The sequence below is a fragment of the Plasmodium malariae genome (assembly GCF_900090045.1).
Source record: "Plasmodium malariae genome assembly, chromosome: 8".
In the NCBI taxonomy this organism is placed as follows: Eukaryota; Apicomplexa; class Aconoidasida; order Haemosporida; family Plasmodiidae; genus Plasmodium; species Plasmodium malariae.
In genome coordinates this window covers 2,386,834-2,410,059 of record NC_041782.1, presented here as the reverse complement: position 1 = coordinate 2,410,059, position 23,226 = coordinate 2,386,834, and the positions used below count along the sequence as shown (strand labels likewise).

Genomic DNA, 23,226 nt, shown 5'->3' with positions numbered 1-23,226 from the left:
CCTTAATACAAAAATTACAGTTTATATTATTTTCAATACAAAATCTAATACTCAGTGGTGCAAAAGTTACATATAAGAGGATATTTCTTAATAAATGATATAAAAAAAATTAGAAATGTATACAAGCGCATAAAAATTAAAAAAAATAACACAGCAATTATTCAAACAAAGGGTTAAAATAAATACAGTACTACTGTTTGAGTCAGTAGAAAAAGGTCCACTTATATATGAATTTTTCTTTAGAATGAAAAACACATAATTTTAAAACATAAATATATAGCACAAGATTGTAAAATAAATAATGATTTTATTACACATTAATATATAGAACTGTTTATTAAATTTGTATTAAAATAAGAAGAGATGAAACAGAAGCTTTAAAAAAAACACCAGTAATATTATTATCCAAATTAAAAAATAAAATTTATAAAATAAAAACATTATTCAAAAATTCAAAAGAATATATATATATTATTTATAACTTTAAAGGTTTATAATCATTTATATGCCTGCCGATAAACAGAATTAAAAATTTAAAATAATATGCGAAAAGTTTAGTATTTTTGTTTTTGTATGGTATATATTATATGTAACATTGTAAAAAGGTTATTTATATATGTAGCTAAGTGGCATATATTCCGCTCAATGCGAATTTATATAGTAAAATTCTTAATATTTAGTTTATAATTCATATATATGTTCTTCTAATGCACTATAATTATTTGTCTTTTTCTCCTCTAATAATTTTATACATATAACATCCGAAGTAGTAAGAAAATCTTCTTATGATAAATAAAAAAAATATATAAACTTATTACATAATTATAAAATTTTATCTAATGTATATTATAAAATAACAAATCTTATATACATTTCTATATTGCATTTTTATTTGCTATATACCTAGAAAAATATACAACAGTTATTTTCATAAAAGTAATAGCAAGTAACATTATAATACCTAAATAATTAGAATAGTTCAAAAGAAATTCATTTTTTATTCAGGTTTCTAATAGAATTCCACTATTTTGAACTCCATGGAACTCATATATACATTATTATACATATTACATTTAAAAAAATCAGACTCTTTTTTTGCTGCATGTAAAAACTTCAGATGCATTTCTAATAACCAAATTATAAATTTCAGAATAGGAATTAATATTAATTATTCAGCATAACTATGTCGTATCTTGTATTTTACCATATATCTGTAATTTTGTTACTAATTTAGATATGGAAATGATCAGATTACTCATAATATCACATTTAAAATAATAAAACAAAAATATTTTTCGTTGAAATTATTTCACGTTATTTAAACATTAGCATGTTCGTATTAAAAGGATAAACGAAAATATGTTTGAAATAATCTGATAATTAATTTTATGTTTCATAATGATAGTTTTATAGTAAACATAAATTTAATTCGGAAAAAAGAGTTCAGCAGACGCTTCCAGATTATAATAAATATAAAAATACTAAATAGTTTATAACATTTATTTAATCATAGATTTTAATTTTACTACATATATTATATATATTATATATATATATACATTTTGTACATCATTATGTACATAACTAATAAAATTATAAAAATATTATTGTAACATTTTGTTCCTAATTAATTTATGTAATGGCATCTTGCAATGTTTTTAACATAATTAATCTATATAAACTATTTACGCAGATCACTTACAAATTCAACATATTTTCAATAATTTATTTTTTATAAAAATATAATTTCAATAACAAAAGAATTGCTTTCATTTAAATAATAAAAATATAGGATTTAAAAAAATAAAAATTTTGTCAAAGATTAAAATCTTTTTTCTTAAAACATATATTCTTTTTTAATATAAGAATAAAAATATATTTCATTTTCTTAAAATAATGAAGTTTATTTTTTTCTATTTATAATTTAATTATATACTTATAAAATACATAATCATATTAAATAAAATAAAATAGTAACATGAATAAAATTAAAATATTGATCCTAATTACCAAAGAAATAATATTTTATAAGAACATTATTTTATTATCCAATTCTAATTCCCTACGTACACCGTTAAAGGAACAAAATCAAACTTCTTACAAAAATTATTAATAACAGCTTATATGTTATGCCATATTTCTAAGAAAAGTTATTTATATAACAAATATTATGTTTATATTGGAGTAAAATATATATAAATCATTGTGACATAATATGTACATTACTTTACATTAAATACAAAAAAAAAATATTCATTTTAAATGTAATGTTCATCACATAATTTCTTAAGCATGTCTACAGATAATTATATTATTCTTCAAGAATATAAAATACAATAAAATTACTTTTCGTTTAAAACGGAAATTCTAACACTTCTTCATTAATATTATATATTAATTTTAACTCACATATATATGTTTCTTATAACAATCTAATTATATACAGAAATACATATATTACATGATATTATTATATTTTGATTCAACAATAATTTATAATAAAAAATGACAATCAATAATTCATTCAAATTTACCAACAGACAAAGAATATAATTTATGAGTTTTAATTTTAAGTATTACGTTATAAATCCATGTACATTAATAAAATTATATAAACAATGTGTATGTTTATTAAGTATGTAAACTAAAGATATTACATATAACGTTTCATATAAATAAGTTATATAAAAAAACATGTTTCTTGTTACGCACTTTACTCATACATCGCCTTAATTCTGTTATATTTTTCATTATTTCTTAAAATTTTAGGAATTAGTATTACAAGTATAACAACTAATATAATGATAATTGTGCTAAATGCTATTAAAAAAAAATGTTCTTTTGCTGTACCTAAACATCCTTCTATAAATTTCCACACATTACTTATAATTGATAAATCTTTAATCGCTTCTCCTGCTTTTTCTAATAGCTTTAATCCTTGTAATATGGGTAAACCTATTCCCAGAAATAAAAAAAGTAAAAATATGGTAGTTCCAAATCTGTAACTTTTAAATTTTATTTTTTTTAAAGATATATCTCTAATTCTCCTCTTTTTTTCTAGAAAAGCATCATAAACTTTTTTTCTTATTAATTTTTTTTCAAAATGAAAATGTTTTCCATCAAATATTCCATTATTGTAATCTATAACTTCTGTATAGTACTGAGCTTTATTTAATAAACTTTTGTTGGATTTTGTGTTTTTTTCTTTATTCCATTTTTTATTATTAGTTATATATTTATTTTCTTTTTTATCATTATTTGGAAAAAATTCGTTTAAATATATGTTATTTGAATCTTTATCCTTTTTACATTTTGCTAGTAATCGATAATTTCTTTTGTCTAATATTCTACACTGCATAAAATTCTCACCTACAAATTTGTTAAAAGTTAACTAAAAAAAGAGATTATTATTCAAATGAACAAATATTTGAATTGTAAAAAACTGTATTAATAAAACAAAAACACGGAAATTATGTATAATACAATAACATAACTAATATTATCATACTCCACCATGGTTAAAAGAGAAAATACTCTTTAAAAAAGTAAAAGTAGTTATTATAATAAATAAGATTGGATTAATTTTTAGTTCCATATTATATATCTATAATATTATAAAATACAAACTAATGAATAAATAATAACATAATATTTTTTTTATTAATAACTTTTGCTTTTTAGTAAGATATTAATCAAATATATACAACTATAATGTAAAATTAAACAACTACATATAAAAAGATATATTATAATGTATTATATATTTTTTATCTAAAAGTTATATAAAAACAAATTGTATCATTAAAATAAAAGAATTTGAATTCATTCATAAATATACAATATATATAATTTAACTTTTTATTTATGCAGTATTAAATATTTTTTATTATATGGAAATATTTAGTTTATAAGCAATAGAGAATGTATAGAATATATATATATAATACCATCCTCTTTATATTAAAACACTTACTAAGGTACTAAGGAATTTATACTGTTTTTAATACTAATTTTTCAAGCATCATATTTTAGAACAACTATATTTTATTCTTAATAAATATTAATTATTAAAGCGTAAAATAACAAATAAAGAAAATATTTTGTGTTGTGTTAATTATAATCCATAGTTTAGTTTCCTCTTATTCATAAGCAGTTTTTTTGATATTATAAATATAATTAAAAAAATATAATTTATAATGTAATATCTAATTTACGAGCAAATATATTCATAAAGAAATCCAAGAAATAATTTCTTATGATTATGCATTTATTTTTGTAAATTATAATTTTTATAATTAAGTCAATGTTTAATTGTAAATAAAATATTTTTAAATTTATCCATTTTTTTTTTTTTTTTTTCCTTATTAATTTATATTTTGAATATTGTAATTCAATTAGAAAAAAAGAAAATCGTAAAATTACAAGAGAATTATTCCTTACATATACGCTTATACGTAATTTTTTCATGTAATAACATATTTTAACGAATTATAATAATACTTTATATTAAAACAAAAAAATTATTATTTCTTCGTAAATAATTAATGAAACGTTCATTGATGTAATAAATTTTGTAATATATATAAAGAAAAATATATTTATAAATGTATAATAAAGTTTTTATTTTAATATTTTTAAAAAATACACTTTAATTAAAATGAAATAATTTAAATTTATTCCTAATTATACTAGGTATATTATTAAATTATTTCATAGAGTGTACTAATTAAATAGTATTTTTACAAATCCTTTTCTTAATAAACTAAGGGAAAAAAAATTTATTCCATATTATTTTGAAATATTGAGTTCCCATAAAATATACAACATATAGAATACATATTTAGTAGGTTTATCTATTATTAAAATATTAATTACAAATTTTATAGATATTATCCTAATAACAATTAAATATTATAAACATTATATTTCACGACTTATTATTAAAAAAAATATCAATTATTATAACAATATAATAATAAAAAAAAATCAATGAAAAAAAATATAATTATATGTTTCTTAAATTATAACATATGATCCAATTACTCCTTGAATTAATATATCATTTTTTTAGCGTATAATATATTTAAAAAATTAAATTTATTTTATTCTACCTAATATATGATTTAGTATCTATTTTAAAGTCAAATTAAGACTTCTGTTTTATATTCGTACCATAATTTTTAAAAGTTGTAATCCTTGCGTTCAAGTGGTATTACATAATTTTAATGAAAATTATTTATAATCATATACTAAATTTTTTATTATTTTTTTTTTAACTATATATATTCAGAAGTTACAATAATATAATAAAAAAACAAAAAATAAAATACCTATTGCTATAATAGAACTGTTACGTATATAAATGGTTATATATTTTTTTTAAATGAAATAAAATATTTAAATATATTATATTAATCTGTAGAATTAACAAAAAATACAAAAATAATTGATCTTTTAATTAAAATGTTTATTAGATATATTTTCACCTTCCTAGGAACATCTGCTTGTACATCATAATATCATATTCCCTTTAACTTGAGTATGCTTTTTACAAAGAAATAATTATGAATGAGACATTATATTTATATAAAAAAATTTTTTAAATGGGTATTTAAGTGTAATAACTAAAAAATATATAAACATTATGTTTTTTTGTTCATTTATATCTATATAAAATCAATTTTAACAAATAAAAATATTCGAAAAACCATTCCATAAACAAATTTCTGTATTAGATATATTGAATGAAACAAAGCGAAAAATATATAATTTTTTACATACAAATTGTTAAAAATTATCTAACAAATAATAACCATTTTATTAATAAATTATCTATAAAAATATAATTGTTTTTTCTTTTTTATTGTGTTTAATAAATTGTAATTTTTTTGAAGATGTTATTAATTGTTTCTATAAACTATTTATATTTTCATATATATTTAATATGTTTTCAAACTTTTACACAGTACATAATTATAGACAATCTTAAAAAATAGAATATATATAAAAATATTTATATACATTTTAACCTATTATTTCAGAAGGAAATAAAATTAGATTCATTACAGATAAAGACAATTTTTATTTTCATAGACATATAAAACACATTAAGAGATATATAATCATTAAAAACAAAACAAAGCAATTCCATAATATAATACATTTATCTGTAATTAACTTAAACTAGTTTCTTTTATTGTTTTGTAATAAAAAAAAAATTAACAAATTATATAGTCTATATATATTCAATATAATATATATTTATGTAGAATTTCCAAAATTATCTTTAATATAGCACCAAAATACACTAATAATAAATTACATTCTTTTAGCTCTTCCTTTAATTTTAAACATCTATAATTTTAATTTAAAAAACTATTAAAAATAATCAATATTTAATATATATATTATTTAATTATATACATTTTTTTTTTCTTTTAAACCATCCCCAAACATCTATACCTTTTTCAAAAAGGGATTAACAAAAAATATATTCTATAAAACATATTTCATAAAGCATATTTTATACAATATATATTATACTTTTACTAATTACAAATATGTATATGTAAATGCAACAAAACAAATTCACATTCTTACATAAATTATAAAATAGGACATATTTATAGTTAATATAAATCTAATAATACATTTTAATAATTACTTTCATAAATAATAATTTTAGACTTCAGTTGTAGAAAAATACGAAGTACCACATATTATATTTATAAATTAAAATACTATTTCAATATAAGAATGTAAATTATCCTATTATATATTAATTTTAACTCAGAAAATTTTATTTCTCATAAAAACCTACTTATAAAAAAATATATAAAAAAATCGAAAATGCGACATTAAACAGAGATAACATATTAATGAACACATTTAAAAAACTTAAAATATTTATATTCACAAAAAAATTAAGACATATTCTTTTACAGTTGAATATATGAATGGGTATATTTATGTAAATTTACTTATAAAATTTATACTGTTTTGAGAATATTTATTAAGAATATCACTAAAGATAATATATATTAGTTCTTATTAGATATTTCCTTTTAGAAAGAATAATATCTCTTACTATTCATTTTACCTTTTTCTGAACTTAATTTTTTCATATTTTTTAACTTTTTTATGATAATAAATAACCCCCAGTATTAATGTGAAACCCAATATAACGAACGGTATGAAATATATTAAAATACCAAATAAATGCCATAATACGAGTTTTTCATTAACAGCCTTTGATGTTTCCTTAAAAGCAGGTTCCCAAAACTCCTTGAAACTTTTCAATGATCCTAAAAACTTTTTCAGAGAACCATCAGCCAAGGTTTCTAAGTGGGTCCAAACCCCTAATGCAGTCCATAACCCCCCCCCATTCTCATTAATCAAACCCCATGATAAATCTACTAAGAGTATTATTAAAAACAGTGAAAAAAATAATAAAGGTAAAGTAAAACGTAATCTGTATTTTTTAAGCATTATTTTTTTGTACATCTTATCAGTAATTGTTCTGTTTTTTTTAAGAAAATTCTCATAATCGAGTTCCTTGAATATTTTTTTTTCCAAATGGGAATATTTTTTGGTTTCAATTGTACAAGATTTTTTATTCATATCTTTTTTACGACTTCTTGTTATAGTTGATGAACATCCATTTGATTTATTTACTTTGCTTTGCAACCCTTCCTCACTGTTACATATATCTTTTTTATTGGTCAAACCAATATTTGGCATTTGTTCTTTTGTAAATATATCCTTTGAATCGATATTATACTTATATCCTAGTAATCGATAATTTCTTGCTTCAAATTCCTTCGCACAATTGCAATACTTATTCAATGGCATGTCAAACATGACCTAAAAAAAAATGTAAATATTTTTTATTTAATAGTATAAACAATACAGAGGTAAAAAAAAGGTATTAATACAGGAAAAAACGAAAAAATGTTATGATATCAAATATCCTTAAATAATATTTTCATACAACATCACTGTTAAAATGAAGCACCCAAGATAATAGGACAATCTCAACAATATTAATAAGTAAGAGGGTCTTTGTTTTTTGTTCCATGATACAGATATTTAATATTATAATATAATAAATAAAGAAGAAGTTAATAATAATAGATTATACTTCTAATGATAAAACGAAATATTTAAAATAATAAAAACAATTTTATTATTTCTTTATAAATATATAATAAAATATACATAACTATAATGTACTTTACATGTTTTATAATCAAAATTAATTTTTAACATGCATTATGTAATATTTATCTTAATTTTATTTAAAAAAAAAAAATAACTTTCCTTGAAATTATATAATTCCATTTAATACATATATATTTAAAATATATAATTTAAATATTCAGCGTAGTGTTATAATGATATAATACTTTTATTAACTTTTTTCAGAATAAATTATGAAAATAATATTCGAATACTTATTATATATAAATATTGAGTTTATACTCTATGTAGAATGTAGAGAACATAAATATAATATATTCCTCTATATATTAAGAAAATAATTAATACTTTTAAAAATTATAAACAATTAATAATTCTGATTATATAAATTTTTATTTTGAAAACGTTGATTTTTATTAATAAAATATCAATTATTATAATAATATAATAATCATAATAATATAAGAAAAAAAGCATATTAATTATATTAATTAGAACAAATGTATTAATTCCTCCTCAAGTAAATATACTTTTTTATAGTATATAATTCCTTTTTAGGATAGAAATTTATGGAACTACTTAATCTATGTAGATATATATATTCTAAGAGCAAACAAGGTGTGATTTTTTATTTTTGCACCTTAATATTTGAAAATCACAATTTTTAATTACGTTTAAGTTATACCTTCCATATAAAAGAAATTTTTTTACATTCATATACATAGATTTTTAAATTTCTTTTTTAATATATATATTCCAAAGAAATATAAAAATATTAAAAAAAAAAAAAAAAATTTCAAAGGTAAAGCAGATATATAATTGTTACTTTAAATTTCATTAATTTAAAAATATATCAATTAAAGCAAATTTACTAATTATATATATATGACATAATATACTTAAATTGTGAAATAATAAAAATATATTCAACTAAGATATATTACTTAGTGATTATTCAATTCATAATATTAGAAAGAATAAATTACTTTTTATATATTCTTTTGAAAATACATAATCCCAGAAACATATTTTACATGGTGACTCGAATAAATGAGTATAAATATATTATTCCCATATATATCTCTCACATACTGTAACCATTAGAAATTTAATTATAAAAAAGATTTATAAAAAATATTCTAGTCAAAAGAACTTTAACTTTATATTATTAATCTCCTTGAAAATTACTAACTTTCCAGTTAATAATTAAAACTTAAAAAAAAAATAGATGAAACCAAAATACTATTTATAATTTACAAAAACAAGGAAAAAAAAATTACATATATTAAAATTAACATAATTTGATATTTTAATATGTATATTAGTTTCATTATAGCTTTTATGAAGACTCTTAGGTTCTATTTTTTCGAACATTTTGAACACCTCACATTTTTTCTCTCACCTAATGCTTATGTATATAATGTAATTTTATCCATTATAAAAATTTATAATAATCTATACACAAAAATTGTAAAATATATTATGAAAAATATGTGCACTATATAATAAAATACTGCTAAATATTTACTTATAAATATTGTTATTTTTAGAAACATTTATTGATCCTAAGTATTTTTTGATCTATTTATTTTAGAAAACAATTAGTTATTCATCTAGATTATTTACATTCTGGAAATAAAGAGACCATATATAAATATATTAATTTACAGGAAAATATTTAATTTTTCCCTTATATATATGTCACATGTCTTTATTGTTTATAATATAACAATAGTGTTTAAATACTTTTCTAATTATATCATTTTTATGTTTATTTAATAATATTATTAATACTTAATACATACATATAAAAGAAGATAAATATAATATTAAATTACAATTTCCATAACATTATTTTATGTTTATGAAAATCGTATATTCTAACATATTAATAAATAATGCGTTCATTTAAATAAGCAATTTTTATCGAATTTATTGTATTACTTGGTTTCAACCGTAACTTAAATGAATCTATTCTTTTGTTGTTCAACAAAGGTAAAATTCCCGAAAATCCCCCCTTTTTTATATTTTTAACACATTTTATATTCGCTTTAATTTTAATAAATTTTTATTTTTAAATTAATATATATAATATGCTTATATATGGTGAAAAATATTATTTATTATATAATATCCATATAAATGTACGTGTTATATAAAAAGGAAATATTTTTTGTACATAAATGGAAAACGTTAAAAATGAATATAATAGTAATAAAAATCATATGGCTAGGTTCTAACACATGAACAGCTTAAAATATACTAATGAACTAAGTGAACCTGTAGAATATCAATGACACATAATTTATGTCAAATACTCATTCGATGATAGCGTGTCATTGGTACAAGAACTTTCTGAACTACTACATTTTAATATATTTGTTTATATCCTTTAATAACATTAACATATATTGTAGTATTTTTAATATTATTTATCTAAAAATATAAATATTCTATTCAAATATTTCAAGCACATCTCTAAAAATATCCAATCTCCTCTGACAAGACATTAATATCGTAATAGTGCTGTATTGAGAAATATGTAATATTTTCTAATACTAGCTTATGCTATTTTAATTTTCCTACACTCTTCAATAAAAAACAAATATAATGATTTCGAAATATTCAGATAAAAAAAATGATTAATAAACTAGCTTGAATTCTGAAAATAATCTAAAATATTCACGTAACAACAGGCGTTATATAACATGCTATATTGTAAAAAATTCGTATTTATAAATGTTCAATAATAAGGATCGTTCCGCATATAACATAAAGTAATAAAAAACTTAAAGAAAGTGTTTTTTTAGAAAATACAAAAAAAAAAAGATTATAACAACTTTTTTTAATATTAATATTGTAGAAGCAGTATCATATAAATGAGTATAAATCTAAAAGAACGACAAAACATTAGCGTAATAAGACTCGTTTGAACAAGTTTACAAAGGTAGAAGAAAAAAATATAGGAAATCAAAAAAAAAATATTTATGAAAAGTTATATTTTATCAAGTAGATACATATAAATTGTGAAAAATCATCAATTCTAATTTGATATCCTGTGCCTATATTATCATTTAATACACCCATACACAAAAAGCGTATTACTTTTTATAAACAACCCATCCATATTATATGTATAAATGGAAATCTAAGAGAAAAGACGAATTAATAATTATAAAATATTAACATTAATAATAGCTGTAATAAACTTACAGATTAATAATTAAATTAACTAAATATTCTTAATAATAAATATATCTTGTCCTTTTATATATAATTGAGCATAAGTAATAACATTTGTACTTATTTAATTAAATAGTGTGAATGTAATAAATTATTGAACACCAATTTTAAATTATCTTTGTTAAAATCATAGAATTTTATATTAAATATATTGAACACTTTACCATCAGATGTAAATCAAAAAGATTAAAACATAACTATATTATCAAATATTTTACATTAAGGTAATAAGTACAAATAAAATTTATTTCATATTTGTTAAAATCATATATATATATAAGTTACTTTTATAGAGTGTTTCGATTCTATATTTATATCTACAACTAAAATAATGTATGTAAAATTAAAATATATCATAAAATAAATTTTTTCATATACATTATTTTAAAGGATGTATTCATTATTAGAGGGGCATTAATTATTATATATATGGGCGTTCTATAATATGAACTATAAATTTTAATACGTAAATGCTATTTTTAGTAACATATATAACAGTTACTGCGTTGTTCTTTTATACATAATTAATAAGAAAAAAATATGTTGTATTATTTAAAGTTACTAAAAAATGTAACATTGTATTAGCTGTATATATATTTCATCTTCATCCTCTACTTCGTCATATATATCCATTGATATTCTGTTAGTATAATTTATGTGAAAAATTTACCTATCATTATATATATTTTATTGTTAAATATTTTTTAAATAAATAATATATTCGTGGCATTATGAAGGAATATTTAATAACTAATATGAATATTTATTAATTTTTGCATTACTTTGAATAAAATCTAAAGGGTGAACTACATTAATATATAATAAATTTGTTCATATATTACAACAAAATAACGAGAAATATATTTTAAAAAAAAATTTCTATATATATATTTATAAAACAATAAAAAAACAAAATATACATATATTTATTAGATTATAAAAAATAAAATAAAGAAGAAAAAAAAAATATATTGTTATATAAATATTTAAAGCAATTAACCTGAATTTCTTCCAGTAGGTTTTCATATATTTAAGAAAATAATATATTGTTTTATGTGACCTTATATACATCTAATATCATATGTTATTTATGTAGTATGCGTATCACACATATAATATATTCAAACATAAAGATTTAAAAATATAATTTCTAGAAAAAAAATAAAATATTTTTACGTATATTCCCACATGTAGGCTTATTAATCAAAATATATTTAAAATAAATGAGATATAAAGTAAGGAAATAAAACAAAAAAATATATAAAACAAAAAATTTGTATAAATATAAATTCGGAAATTAGAAATGAATAAAATCTATTATCCTTTAATGTAATAGACTCATTAAACATTAACATAATAACTTAATTTTGTATGGGAAGTAATTATTTACAAAAATTTATAATTAATATGCATTTATTTATTAACGTACTCACTATTCTATAACTCTTGTGTACTAGTTTCAAAAGAAAAATTAAAATTAGTAACTGTATTTTTAAATTATGGTTCATTAACCTATGATATTCTCAATACATTTAAAATTTTATGTAATTCCATATAGTGACTCATATATTAAAATGTATTATAAAATAATATATTAACTTTTTCATTTTTTATGGTAAAACATATTTGTCATTGTTGTTTAAATGATATTCTCATATAGTTATGCAAAATAAAAACAAAAAATAAAGGTTATTTTTTTGATATATTCATTAGAATATATCTCTAAATAATTGCAAAAACAAAATTAGGGGGTTCAATATTTTTTATATAATTTAATATAGTATAATAATTCATTTACATGGAAATATAATATTATTATTATTATTCATTAAAAAATTATAATATAATTTACTACTTTTTTAAATGTATAGAATAATTAATTTTGTTAAAAAAATATCCAGAAAATTATACTTATTTCGAATAAATAGATGACTTTTCTTTCATTATTTAATATATCTAAATATTCATTTTATTAATTAAAATATTGCCAATATGAATTCATTCATAAATAAAAGAAGTAATACGCATGTACAGAATATATATATATGAAATATATTACTCTATTTTAAAATTTCTTAATGGAATTATATATATACCTCAAATAGTTCAATTTTAGATAAGTGATATATATATATATATATATTAGATGTCAGTTACAATTTAATTATGTGGTTTCTAGTATCATAGCGAAAATTTAGTATAATTTATATATTATCAATTCTCATCTTTAGATACATAGTAAATACGTAAAAGCATTAACAAAATAATTATGGAAAAATTATAACTAATATTAAAAATAAATAACAAAAATAATATAATAAAAAAAAAACATACTAACAGTATTAATAATTATTTGTTTTTTAGATTATATATTTTCGGACAAACATAATAATACGGTGTATTATTTGTATTAATACATACAATTTTATTTATATTTTTTGGTCTTCATTAAAAAAAAAGGAAAAAATACAGTATATTAATACTGTTTTCTTTGATAATAAATTATATATTACATGATGCATCTTATATGTAGGTTTATATTGTTAGCAACTTGACTTTCTCTTCATATAGAAAACATGAAATTGTTCATAAAAATATTTACTTAACATTTATTAAATATTAAAATAAGTTTAGGTATATATCTAGTTTTTATATATTTAAGGTTAATGAATATATGTAGATTATAAAAAAAAATAGTAATGCATTCATTATTAAATATATCATATAAAAAGTCTTATGTAGATGATAATTTTATAATTTCTTTTAGTTAAGAAATATTAATTTAAATTACGTTATTGAAAAACAAAAAGACATAAATTTTTTATTTTTCTTTCAGATTGTTATTTGCAACCCACAATAATATTATAGTCATGGAAAATAGTTTTAACTCGGTAATATTCATTATTTTTTAAGATGCATAATTTTAATTATAAATTGCATATATATTATAAAATTATAACATATCTACTATAAAAAATAATTCCTATATAATTCATAATGATTCTAAATATAGTACCCAGTTGTTCAGGGTTTTACAGCAATAAATTTGTATTTACAACAAGAATTTAAACAAGTTGGTGCTAATATTATATCTCAAGTCTCTTCTTTAAAAAGTGAAAATAAAAAAGAAAAATTTAGAGAAAAATGCAAGAATCTGGCTGATTATTTAATTAATTCGAAAGATCCATATAGGCATTATCAAGAATATATTTGGAAAGGAGCATTAAGAACATGGTATAGTAAGTACTTTACAGGGATAACACAACATGGTGGATGTTTTATGATCTTTAACAATGAAGAAAAAGAACTTTTAGAATTATTCTATGATGCAGATGATTTCTGCGAAAAAAAAGAAGAATATATGGAAATACTAAATAATTATAAAACAAATAATAGTAATATATATAATTTCAATGGTGATGCGAATTGTATAAATAAATTTACGGAATATAATGTGTGGATTAAAGGCAGGGAGGATCATTTTAATAATAAGAAGAGTCTCTTACGTTCCAAATGCGAAAACAAAATATCTTTATCCCAATATCCAACAAACAATTGTGACATAATGAATTCTCAAACATTTAAAACAATTAGTAAATTCATATATTCTGATATGAATATACCTGAAGAAAAAGTTAAAGTTCCAGAAAAACCACAAAGAGATAATAAAGATCCAGAAAACTCTATACCTCAAAATGAAATTTTATCACCAGTGGAAAATTCTCCAAGTGTGCAACATTCACCTATAGAGATATCCCCTCAACAAGGAGCATCTGGACATACAGTTAACCAAGATAAAACGAAAGAAAATGTAGTAGAAGCATCTTCAGAATTTGAATCATCAGAGCAAACTACAGATTCTAATTCTCTCCATACACAACAAGAAGACTCAATATTACCATCGTCAATTCCTAAAGATTCTGGAGCATTTTCTAATCCTGAAATTATTTCTCCATCTACTGATTCATTAAGTTTTACCTCACTTTCTCTAGCTCCTTCGACGCATCCTACATCTGCAGGTACCACTAATGCTATTTATTTTTCTATTTTCAAAATAAATACATGTATTAATATATATATATATTTAAAAAGATATTACAGATAAAGTGGTAAAGAAACCTAACAATTGCATATCATCTATTTTAATAAGTATTCTTACTATCGTTTTATTTTCTTTTTTTATTAAAGTAAAATAAAAATATAAACTAAATATATAATAAATATTTGATTACCATAATAATTTATTATATATATCTTTTTTTTTTTTTTTTTCTTTGTAGTTCTTATTAATGATGATGTTTAAAAAAAAAAGAAAGATAAAAAGAAAACAAATAAAATTCCTGAAATTGCTAGTACCTTCATTTTCTAACAAAAAAAATAAGCTTGTAAAAGATAAGCATTTAGGATACTCAATAGATGAAGATGAAGAAATCATAAAAAAAATAAAAATAAATGAACTTACAAATAATGTAAACCTGTCAAAGCGAAAAAAAGACAGATCAAAAACCATAATAGAAGTACATATGGAAGTACTAGAAAAATGTATAAATGAAGATTGGGAAAACAACAAAGAAGAATTCTTAGAAATATGTATAGATGCGTTAGTACAAAAGGATTATAGAACCTGTGCTAATTTAACGGATGATCATCTAATAACAGAAAATATTGAAAATACCAACGATATAAAAAGCCTCAATACTCTATGGAATAAATGGATAGAAAAATATAGAAATGCTTCTGAAATATTGAAAAAAGAGCATTGGTTTCATAATTTGAAGAATGAATGGAAGCAAGAACTAGCTTATATACATGAAATGGAAGAAATAAAAAAGAAATCTGGAGAAAAACCCAAAGTTCCATTTTTTGAAATAGAAAAATATCTATGGAAACAGTGGATATCAAAAAATGGTACTATTATAGAACAGTATTTGGAACAGGATTGGTTTAAGGGATTAGCAGAGCAGTTGCAGAATATGTCAGAAGAATGTGAAAACGAAGATAATAAAAATTATTTATCACCACTAAATATAGAAGAATTTCAGCAAAAAGGAAATTATGAAGAATTATATAAATATATAAAAAAAAAATTATTAACAAATTTGTGTGTTCTCGCGCTTATGACGGTATTAGAAGAATGTAAAAAAGAGGTGTACTTTGAAAATAGGGAATCATTTTTGGATATATCCATAAATGAATGGAAGACAAAAAAATATTCAGGTAACAAACAAGAAATTACAGAAAATACAATTGAATATGTCAACAGTGATAAAGAAAATAAAAGAAATAAGGAATTCCATACTCATATAGGGAAGGACAGTTTCAGAAATGAGATAGAAGTTTGGATAGGAGAAGATGACTTATATGCAAGTTCTATAGTAAATGATGGGACAGTGGAAGAATCCATTGATATAGCAGAAAAACACATTTCATAAATTCATACGAATACAACCAAAATTTAAGATGAAATACTGCTAAAAACAAAGGTTATATGAATTTTGTAATGTCTGTAAGAAGTAAAGAAGAAGAATATAAAGTAACAAGTAATAAAGAAGAAAAAAGCAAGCATGAAATATGATGTTTGAAATTCAGATACTTAAAATATATTACTATTACATATGAAATTTTTTACTTCTAAAAAAATATCCATTATAACATTATATTAATGCTCTTTTCAATAAAATTAGTAAGATTATATTATATATATTAAAAAAAAATAAAAATTGATATTAACTTTTTCCAAAATATTAAACATAGAAAAAAATAATATTTTGAATAATAAAAAAGAGCGAAATAAATAAATTTTAACACTATTTTTGAATTAATATAATATTATTACATAAATTTATATAATTATATTTTATTCTATTAAAAATAACTGTACAATATTCTTCACTTTTCAAAAGAAAATTATTCTGTAACCTATAAGTATTCGCATTATTTGAAAATTAATGTTTTAATTGATATAATAAATCTTTTCATTAAAGAAAAGTGATGTTAAAATATATGAAAAGTTAATTATATTCCACATATAATTTATCTTATAAAAAAGTAAACCATATATTTCATAAAAAAATGTTAATCTCTATGCCCTAATAAATGTTCACATATTAATAGTTCTTATTTATCATAAATTTATAATACTTTAACCGTTATATATATAATAATTTTTTTCTTGAGTTATTTATATATACGCAAAATGAAAAAATCATATATAAAAATTCATTCTCTTAATAAAGAATTTAATTTTTTTTCTAAACAATATTGTGGCTTAAATGAAAAATGATCATATATATATATATACATTAATATCATTAAAGTATTTTTTACCTTTGTTTATACAAGTTTTATTAAAATATATTTAAAATATCAATGAAATTATTAAAATGACTAAAATGAAATAATAATGAAATTATTCTGGATACATAAGTTATTACATTAATATGTATATATTTTTAACTTTTAAAAAAAGATATAAACCAATAATTAGAAACGATTCTTATGGTTTGTTCTTCTTTTTTTTTATACATTATAATTTATTAACATTTTAATAAAATCAAAGATATAAAATATAATTATAAAAAAGTATATAAGTTAAACAGTACTAAATTGATAAATTTCAACACTTTTATAAAATGAAGTTCAAATGAAACAGAATAAGATTATTTCAAAGAAATTTCAAAAAATATCATATATTTTTATTTTTTTCCTTTCAATTAAATATCCATTTTTATTTTTATTATATTAATAAAAAATATTTTGAGACTTCCTTTTTGAGTTTTGATGGGTGTTTATAAATTTTGACTTTCAATAATTCTTCTTTTTCTCTTTTTTGTAATTATAGAATAATATTTTTCTTTTTAATATTTAGTTAAAAATATTTTTTCTTCTTATATTTTTTTTTATTATTTTATAAATTATATATTTATTTATAACATAAACCAATAGTACATCTATTTGTTAAAATATTTAATCCATTTTGATACATTATAATTTTTTAGTTTTATTATATTCCATAAAAATTAAGTAAATTATAAATTTTTTTTTACTAGTTTGTATTGAGTAAAAGCTATAATAACAGCATTCTGCTTATTTTTTAAACATTATAATTAATGCAGTAATAATATTAATCAAAAAAATATGTTTCTAAATGAATTATAAGCATGACGATCAAATAACACAATCCTAACTGAAATATAAATATTTATTTGTAATATAATATCCTCATATTACATAAAACATATATATTATAGTATATCAATAATATGTTGTTAAGAAAACAATTGTTTTTACTTATTAATAATATTAACATTATCCATATTTCAAAAAATATTTAATAAATTTAAATGAACTTAAATATTCTTATTTTATATTACAAATAATGAATATATAGTTCTTTTAAAGTATATTATTTTAATATATATGTCTCCTTTCAAAAAATACTTTTATGTTTTATAATGTAATATATATATATATATCACTTATATATTTCATTAATATTGTGTATAAATTACAAGAATATTAATACGTATGTTTTCTTATATTTCTTATATTTGATATGTGAACTTAATAAATTATATAATTTAACTATAATCATATAAACATACTGCAAGTACATTAAAATATATTAAATATTTTAAAAAAATATTAACATACATGGACTTACGAACATAGTTATGATTTTATATAAAAGTCGAATAACAAAACCGTAATATTTTGAAATATATAATGCACTTTGATAAATATTATTCTTTATTAAGTTAAACGCTGATGTAAAAATTAAAAAAACAAATTTTAATATTATAAATAATAAAATGATATAAGAGCAAAAGAATATCTACTACAAAATAACGTTAACTAATATTTATTTTAACAATTATAAAGCTTATTGTACTATTTAAAATTCTACATAGCTTATGAAGAAAATGACAAATCAGTACATATATGAAATAATAACAAAAACATATTTTTCTTTTATTTCATTTTTCAGTTTTTTTTTAAATATATTTTATTATATGTTAAATATATTAATTCAATTAAGATATATCTTATAATTTATATATCATACTAAACGTATATAATAGTTAGATAATTTAGAACAATAAAATATATATAAAAAAAAAAAATAATAATAATTTAATATTATTTTCTAAATACATTGAATTAAATGTTATAATATGTTAGAACTCATATGAAATATAATATCATAAATAAAATATAAGTGACATATACATAATTGAAAAATATTATGATATTAACCTTCGCAAATGTTTTATTATATATTGAAATATAAACACATACCATAAACAACATTGCTAATAAGTTGTATGCTCTGTAGATTATTATGATAAATATTGATTGACACATTAATCTATATTTTTGTTATGCTACATGTACAAAAGATTTCAATAATAAATTTTACTAAAGCAATTAAGATAAATATTATATTATTTTGCTTTTTATTTTTAATACATAATAATAATTATTCTATAGTATAAACATATTTACTTTTTCTGCATACATTTATATATCGAATATAAATATATATATTATCCCATTATGAAGGTTCTAAAGAAGAAAGTAAAACTTTAACTTCTGTATATAATACCATGAAGAGAATTAGCAGATTATTTTAAAATTATACGATATAGTACATTCATGGAATATTATATTTATAATTAAAATAAATTTTTTGAGGATGTATATTTTTCGTTTAACAAATAAATGCCTATTTTCATATACTATACTTCTTTTTAGCTAAATGTCTTTTTTTATTTAGTTAAATTTAAATTTTAGTAATATTCGTGAAGTTCAGTTTATTGACTAATATATATATTATTAAAGCCTATTACAAATATTAATTTAAATAATATGAAAGGTATTAACTTAACAATAAAAAAAATAATAATAAAATAAATGAGGAAATACTATATTTTATAAATAGTTAATATTTATTTATTTGTAATATTTTAAAAGGCAAAAAAGGATTTCTGAATAAATATTCAATTATAATAAAAAATTTATTTGAGAATATACTAAAATTAATTTATTTTTTTGTTTTATTTATCAATACAGTTATATGAGATTCATGTGAATCAAAAAATAGAAAATGGCTTTTTTTCTATACTTTTTTATATTTACAATAAAATTACCCTGTTTTTCAAATTATTAATCAATTAAAAGCGTTTAGTTTACACATTACTATGTTACCTTATTTTGATATTAATAAAAAGCAGAGAGTAAACTTTCCTAAAAATTTTTCTTTTTAATATTCTTTGTATTAAAAAAAGGAATACAGCACATATAAACATATCATATATATTTTTTCATTTATATAAATATTAATATTATACCAATTTAATTTTTGTTATTTGATTCACATACACGTAAGTATAATGACAGCTGGAACTACAGACGTAAATGTAGAATTTATTGTTACTCCATAATAACTATATATATTGTTGTATTCATGAGTATATTGTTCTAGAAATGATATATAAATCTATTCAATGAAAATCTGATTTTGGGTATTTATAAATTATTACGTTTTTTTTATTTTTAGGATGATTCTGTATCATTATATCTTAAATATGAAAATGAATTTAATCGTATTACTACATCAGATATACATAATACTGGAGGATCCGGAGGGAATCCTGGACAAAAATGTATGGATATTGCAGATGGAGATTTTATTGATCCATGCCAACAGATTGGTAGATACTTAATTGAAATAAAGCAAAAACACAATTCTAATAGCCCTGAACGTTGTAAATACTTGAACTATAAAATAAATGCAGAAGATAGTTATAAGAAACCTGATTTGTTCGAGATATATAAAAAATTTTCGTCCAAAATAGGAAATGTATGCAAAGACGAAATAAAAACTATTCCGCAGAATTCTTTAGGAAAACTTAAAGAACTATATAGCTATTATGAAAATTTCAGCAAATTTGATGGTAAGGACAAAGATTCCGATGGTCATATTTGTAATGATATTAATAATCTTTATAGCTTTTATAATAACAATTACGAAGAATGTCAAAAAAATAGTGATGACGCTTTTTGTGAGGAGTTATCCAATTTTAAGGAAGCATATGAACATAAAATGAAAATGTTAACTCCATGCGATCGTTTACCAAAAACTTTAACCCCAATATTACTACAACCATCATCACCTGAAGAAACAGATCAAGTATTTATTCCCAGTCTAACAACGGCTCTCATATTACTAATATCTTTCACTTTATTTTTTTTATATAAGGTTAATAAAAATTACAATTAATATTATTAATATTTTATCACAAATTATATGATTTATCTTCACAAATAATATGATCATAAAACAATAATATTTTTAACTATATAAACACATACATATATGCATATATTTTCATATAGTTTACTCCATTGAAATCGTGGTTACATACTCATTTGCGAAAGAAAAAAATAATTGAATTTAACAATATTACAAAAGAAAAAAGAGAATCCTTACAAAACACACAAGAATATATAAACATAAGTTATGACGAAAACCTTCATAATATAGGCTACCATCCTCAAAGAGAAACTTAACGTAAAATTTACAATTAATATTATTTTCAATAGAAAATCGAATACATAGTGGTATATATGTTACACATATCTAGGAATTTATAAATCACTAACATAAACTATAAGTAAAGAAATGAAGGCATATCTATAAAATTTATTCAAAAACAAGTTAACATAAACACAATACTAATTCAAGAATAAATAGCAGAAAAATCCCATTATTCATGAGATTTTTGTCACAATGCATAACAAATAATTTTAACATTTAAATATATAATATAAAGTGATAAAACAAACCTTGAATTCGTTATAAAATAATATGAATTAATTCTTATTACATATGTATTAAAAAAAGGAAAAAGAATAAAAAAGAAAAATCTGAAAAAAAAGCACTACACAAAAAATAAATAACATTTTTTCTTCTTTAGAACAAAGTTTATTTTTAATTATTATTATATGTGCACTTTAAATTTTATAGAATTGAAAATTTAATCCAGTACGCAATACTTATAACATTCTTTTCTTCATGTAGTAGTTATTTTATATATCATTGTAGTCATCATATGCATACATAAGATCAAGCTAGATGAATTATACTTTGAGTAAAACTTAAATGTTGATACTTCCATTCATTAGTTAATAATTCATAAATAAGTTCGTAGTAAGAATTAATCTTAATTTTTTTTGTATTTTAATATCCTTTTATACATACAACATCCAAGGAAAGTAAACAAATGGATGTAGCATAAATAAAAAACAATTATAAATTTATTATAAATTTAAATATTTTTCACTAAATTTAATTATAATAGTAACAAATAATAGTTATATTTCTACATTTCGTTTATAATTACTTTATACAAAATATGCAATACGACAAATATTACCATAAAAGTAATAGAATTAGAATGCTTCTATGAATAAAAAATCAGATAAATTAAAAAGTAATACTTTTCCTCAGGTTTCTTGCAAAATTCTGCATATATATTTTGCTTGGAGATGGAAATCTATACATTCCAAAACAAATAATACTTTTCAAATAGCTTCTCTAGTTTTTCATCATTCAAAAATTTCAGATACTGTAATAGTTTGTGAATTAGAAATTTTATAATACTTTATAACTCTAATTATTGCGTATAATCATGTACACTTTGAAATATACTATAAATATGAATTTAACTTATTAATTTAGATGCAAATTTTTTCTGATTATATACAATGTCCAAATCATAC

The 23,226-nt window shown here is 19.1% G+C and overlaps 4 protein-coding genes across 4 annotated transcripts; 2 read left to right on the top strand and 2 right to left on the bottom strand.

Moving 5' to 3' along the window:
* Positions 1-2,713: 2,713 nt before the first annotated feature.
* PmUG01_08057800 (fam-m protein) lies at positions 2,714-3,516 on the bottom strand (the record flags this gene model as incomplete). Its single annotated transcript, XM_029004747.1, has 2 exons — positions 2,714-3,391; positions 3,466-3,516. 2 exons carry the CDS (start codon positions 3,514-3,516, stop codon positions 2,714-2,716), a joined length of 729 nt encoding a protein of 242 aa, XP_028861405.1.
* Positions 3,517-7,095: 3,579 nt separating this feature from the next.
* Positions 7,096-8,077, bottom strand: PmUG01_08057700 (fam-l protein; the record flags this gene model as incomplete). The annotated part of the gene is made up of 2 exons (XM_029004746.1): positions 7,096-7,863; positions 7,991-8,077. 2 exons carry the CDS (start codon positions 8,075-8,077, stop codon positions 7,096-7,098), a joined length of 855 nt encoding a protein of 284 aa, XP_028861404.1.
* A 6,235-nt stretch (positions 8,078-14,312) lies between these two features.
* On the top strand, positions 14,313-16,874 carry PmUG01_08057600 (STP1 protein; the record flags this gene model as incomplete). Its single annotated transcript, XM_029004745.1, has 4 exons — positions 14,313-14,333; positions 14,456-15,461; positions 15,544-15,629; positions 15,723-16,874. 4 exons carry the CDS (start codon positions 14,313-14,315, stop codon positions 16,872-16,874), a joined length of 2,265 nt encoding a protein of 754 aa, XP_028861403.1.
* Positions 16,875-20,834: 3,960 nt separating this feature from the next.
* On the top strand, positions 20,835-22,014 carry PmUG01_08057500 (PIR protein; the record flags this gene model as incomplete). The annotated part of the gene is made up of 3 exons (XM_029004743.1): positions 20,835-20,855; positions 21,002-21,703; positions 21,841-22,014. 3 exons carry the CDS (start codon positions 20,835-20,837, stop codon positions 22,012-22,014), a joined length of 897 nt encoding a protein of 298 aa, XP_028861402.1.
* Positions 22,015-23,226: the final 1,212 nt, after the last annotated feature.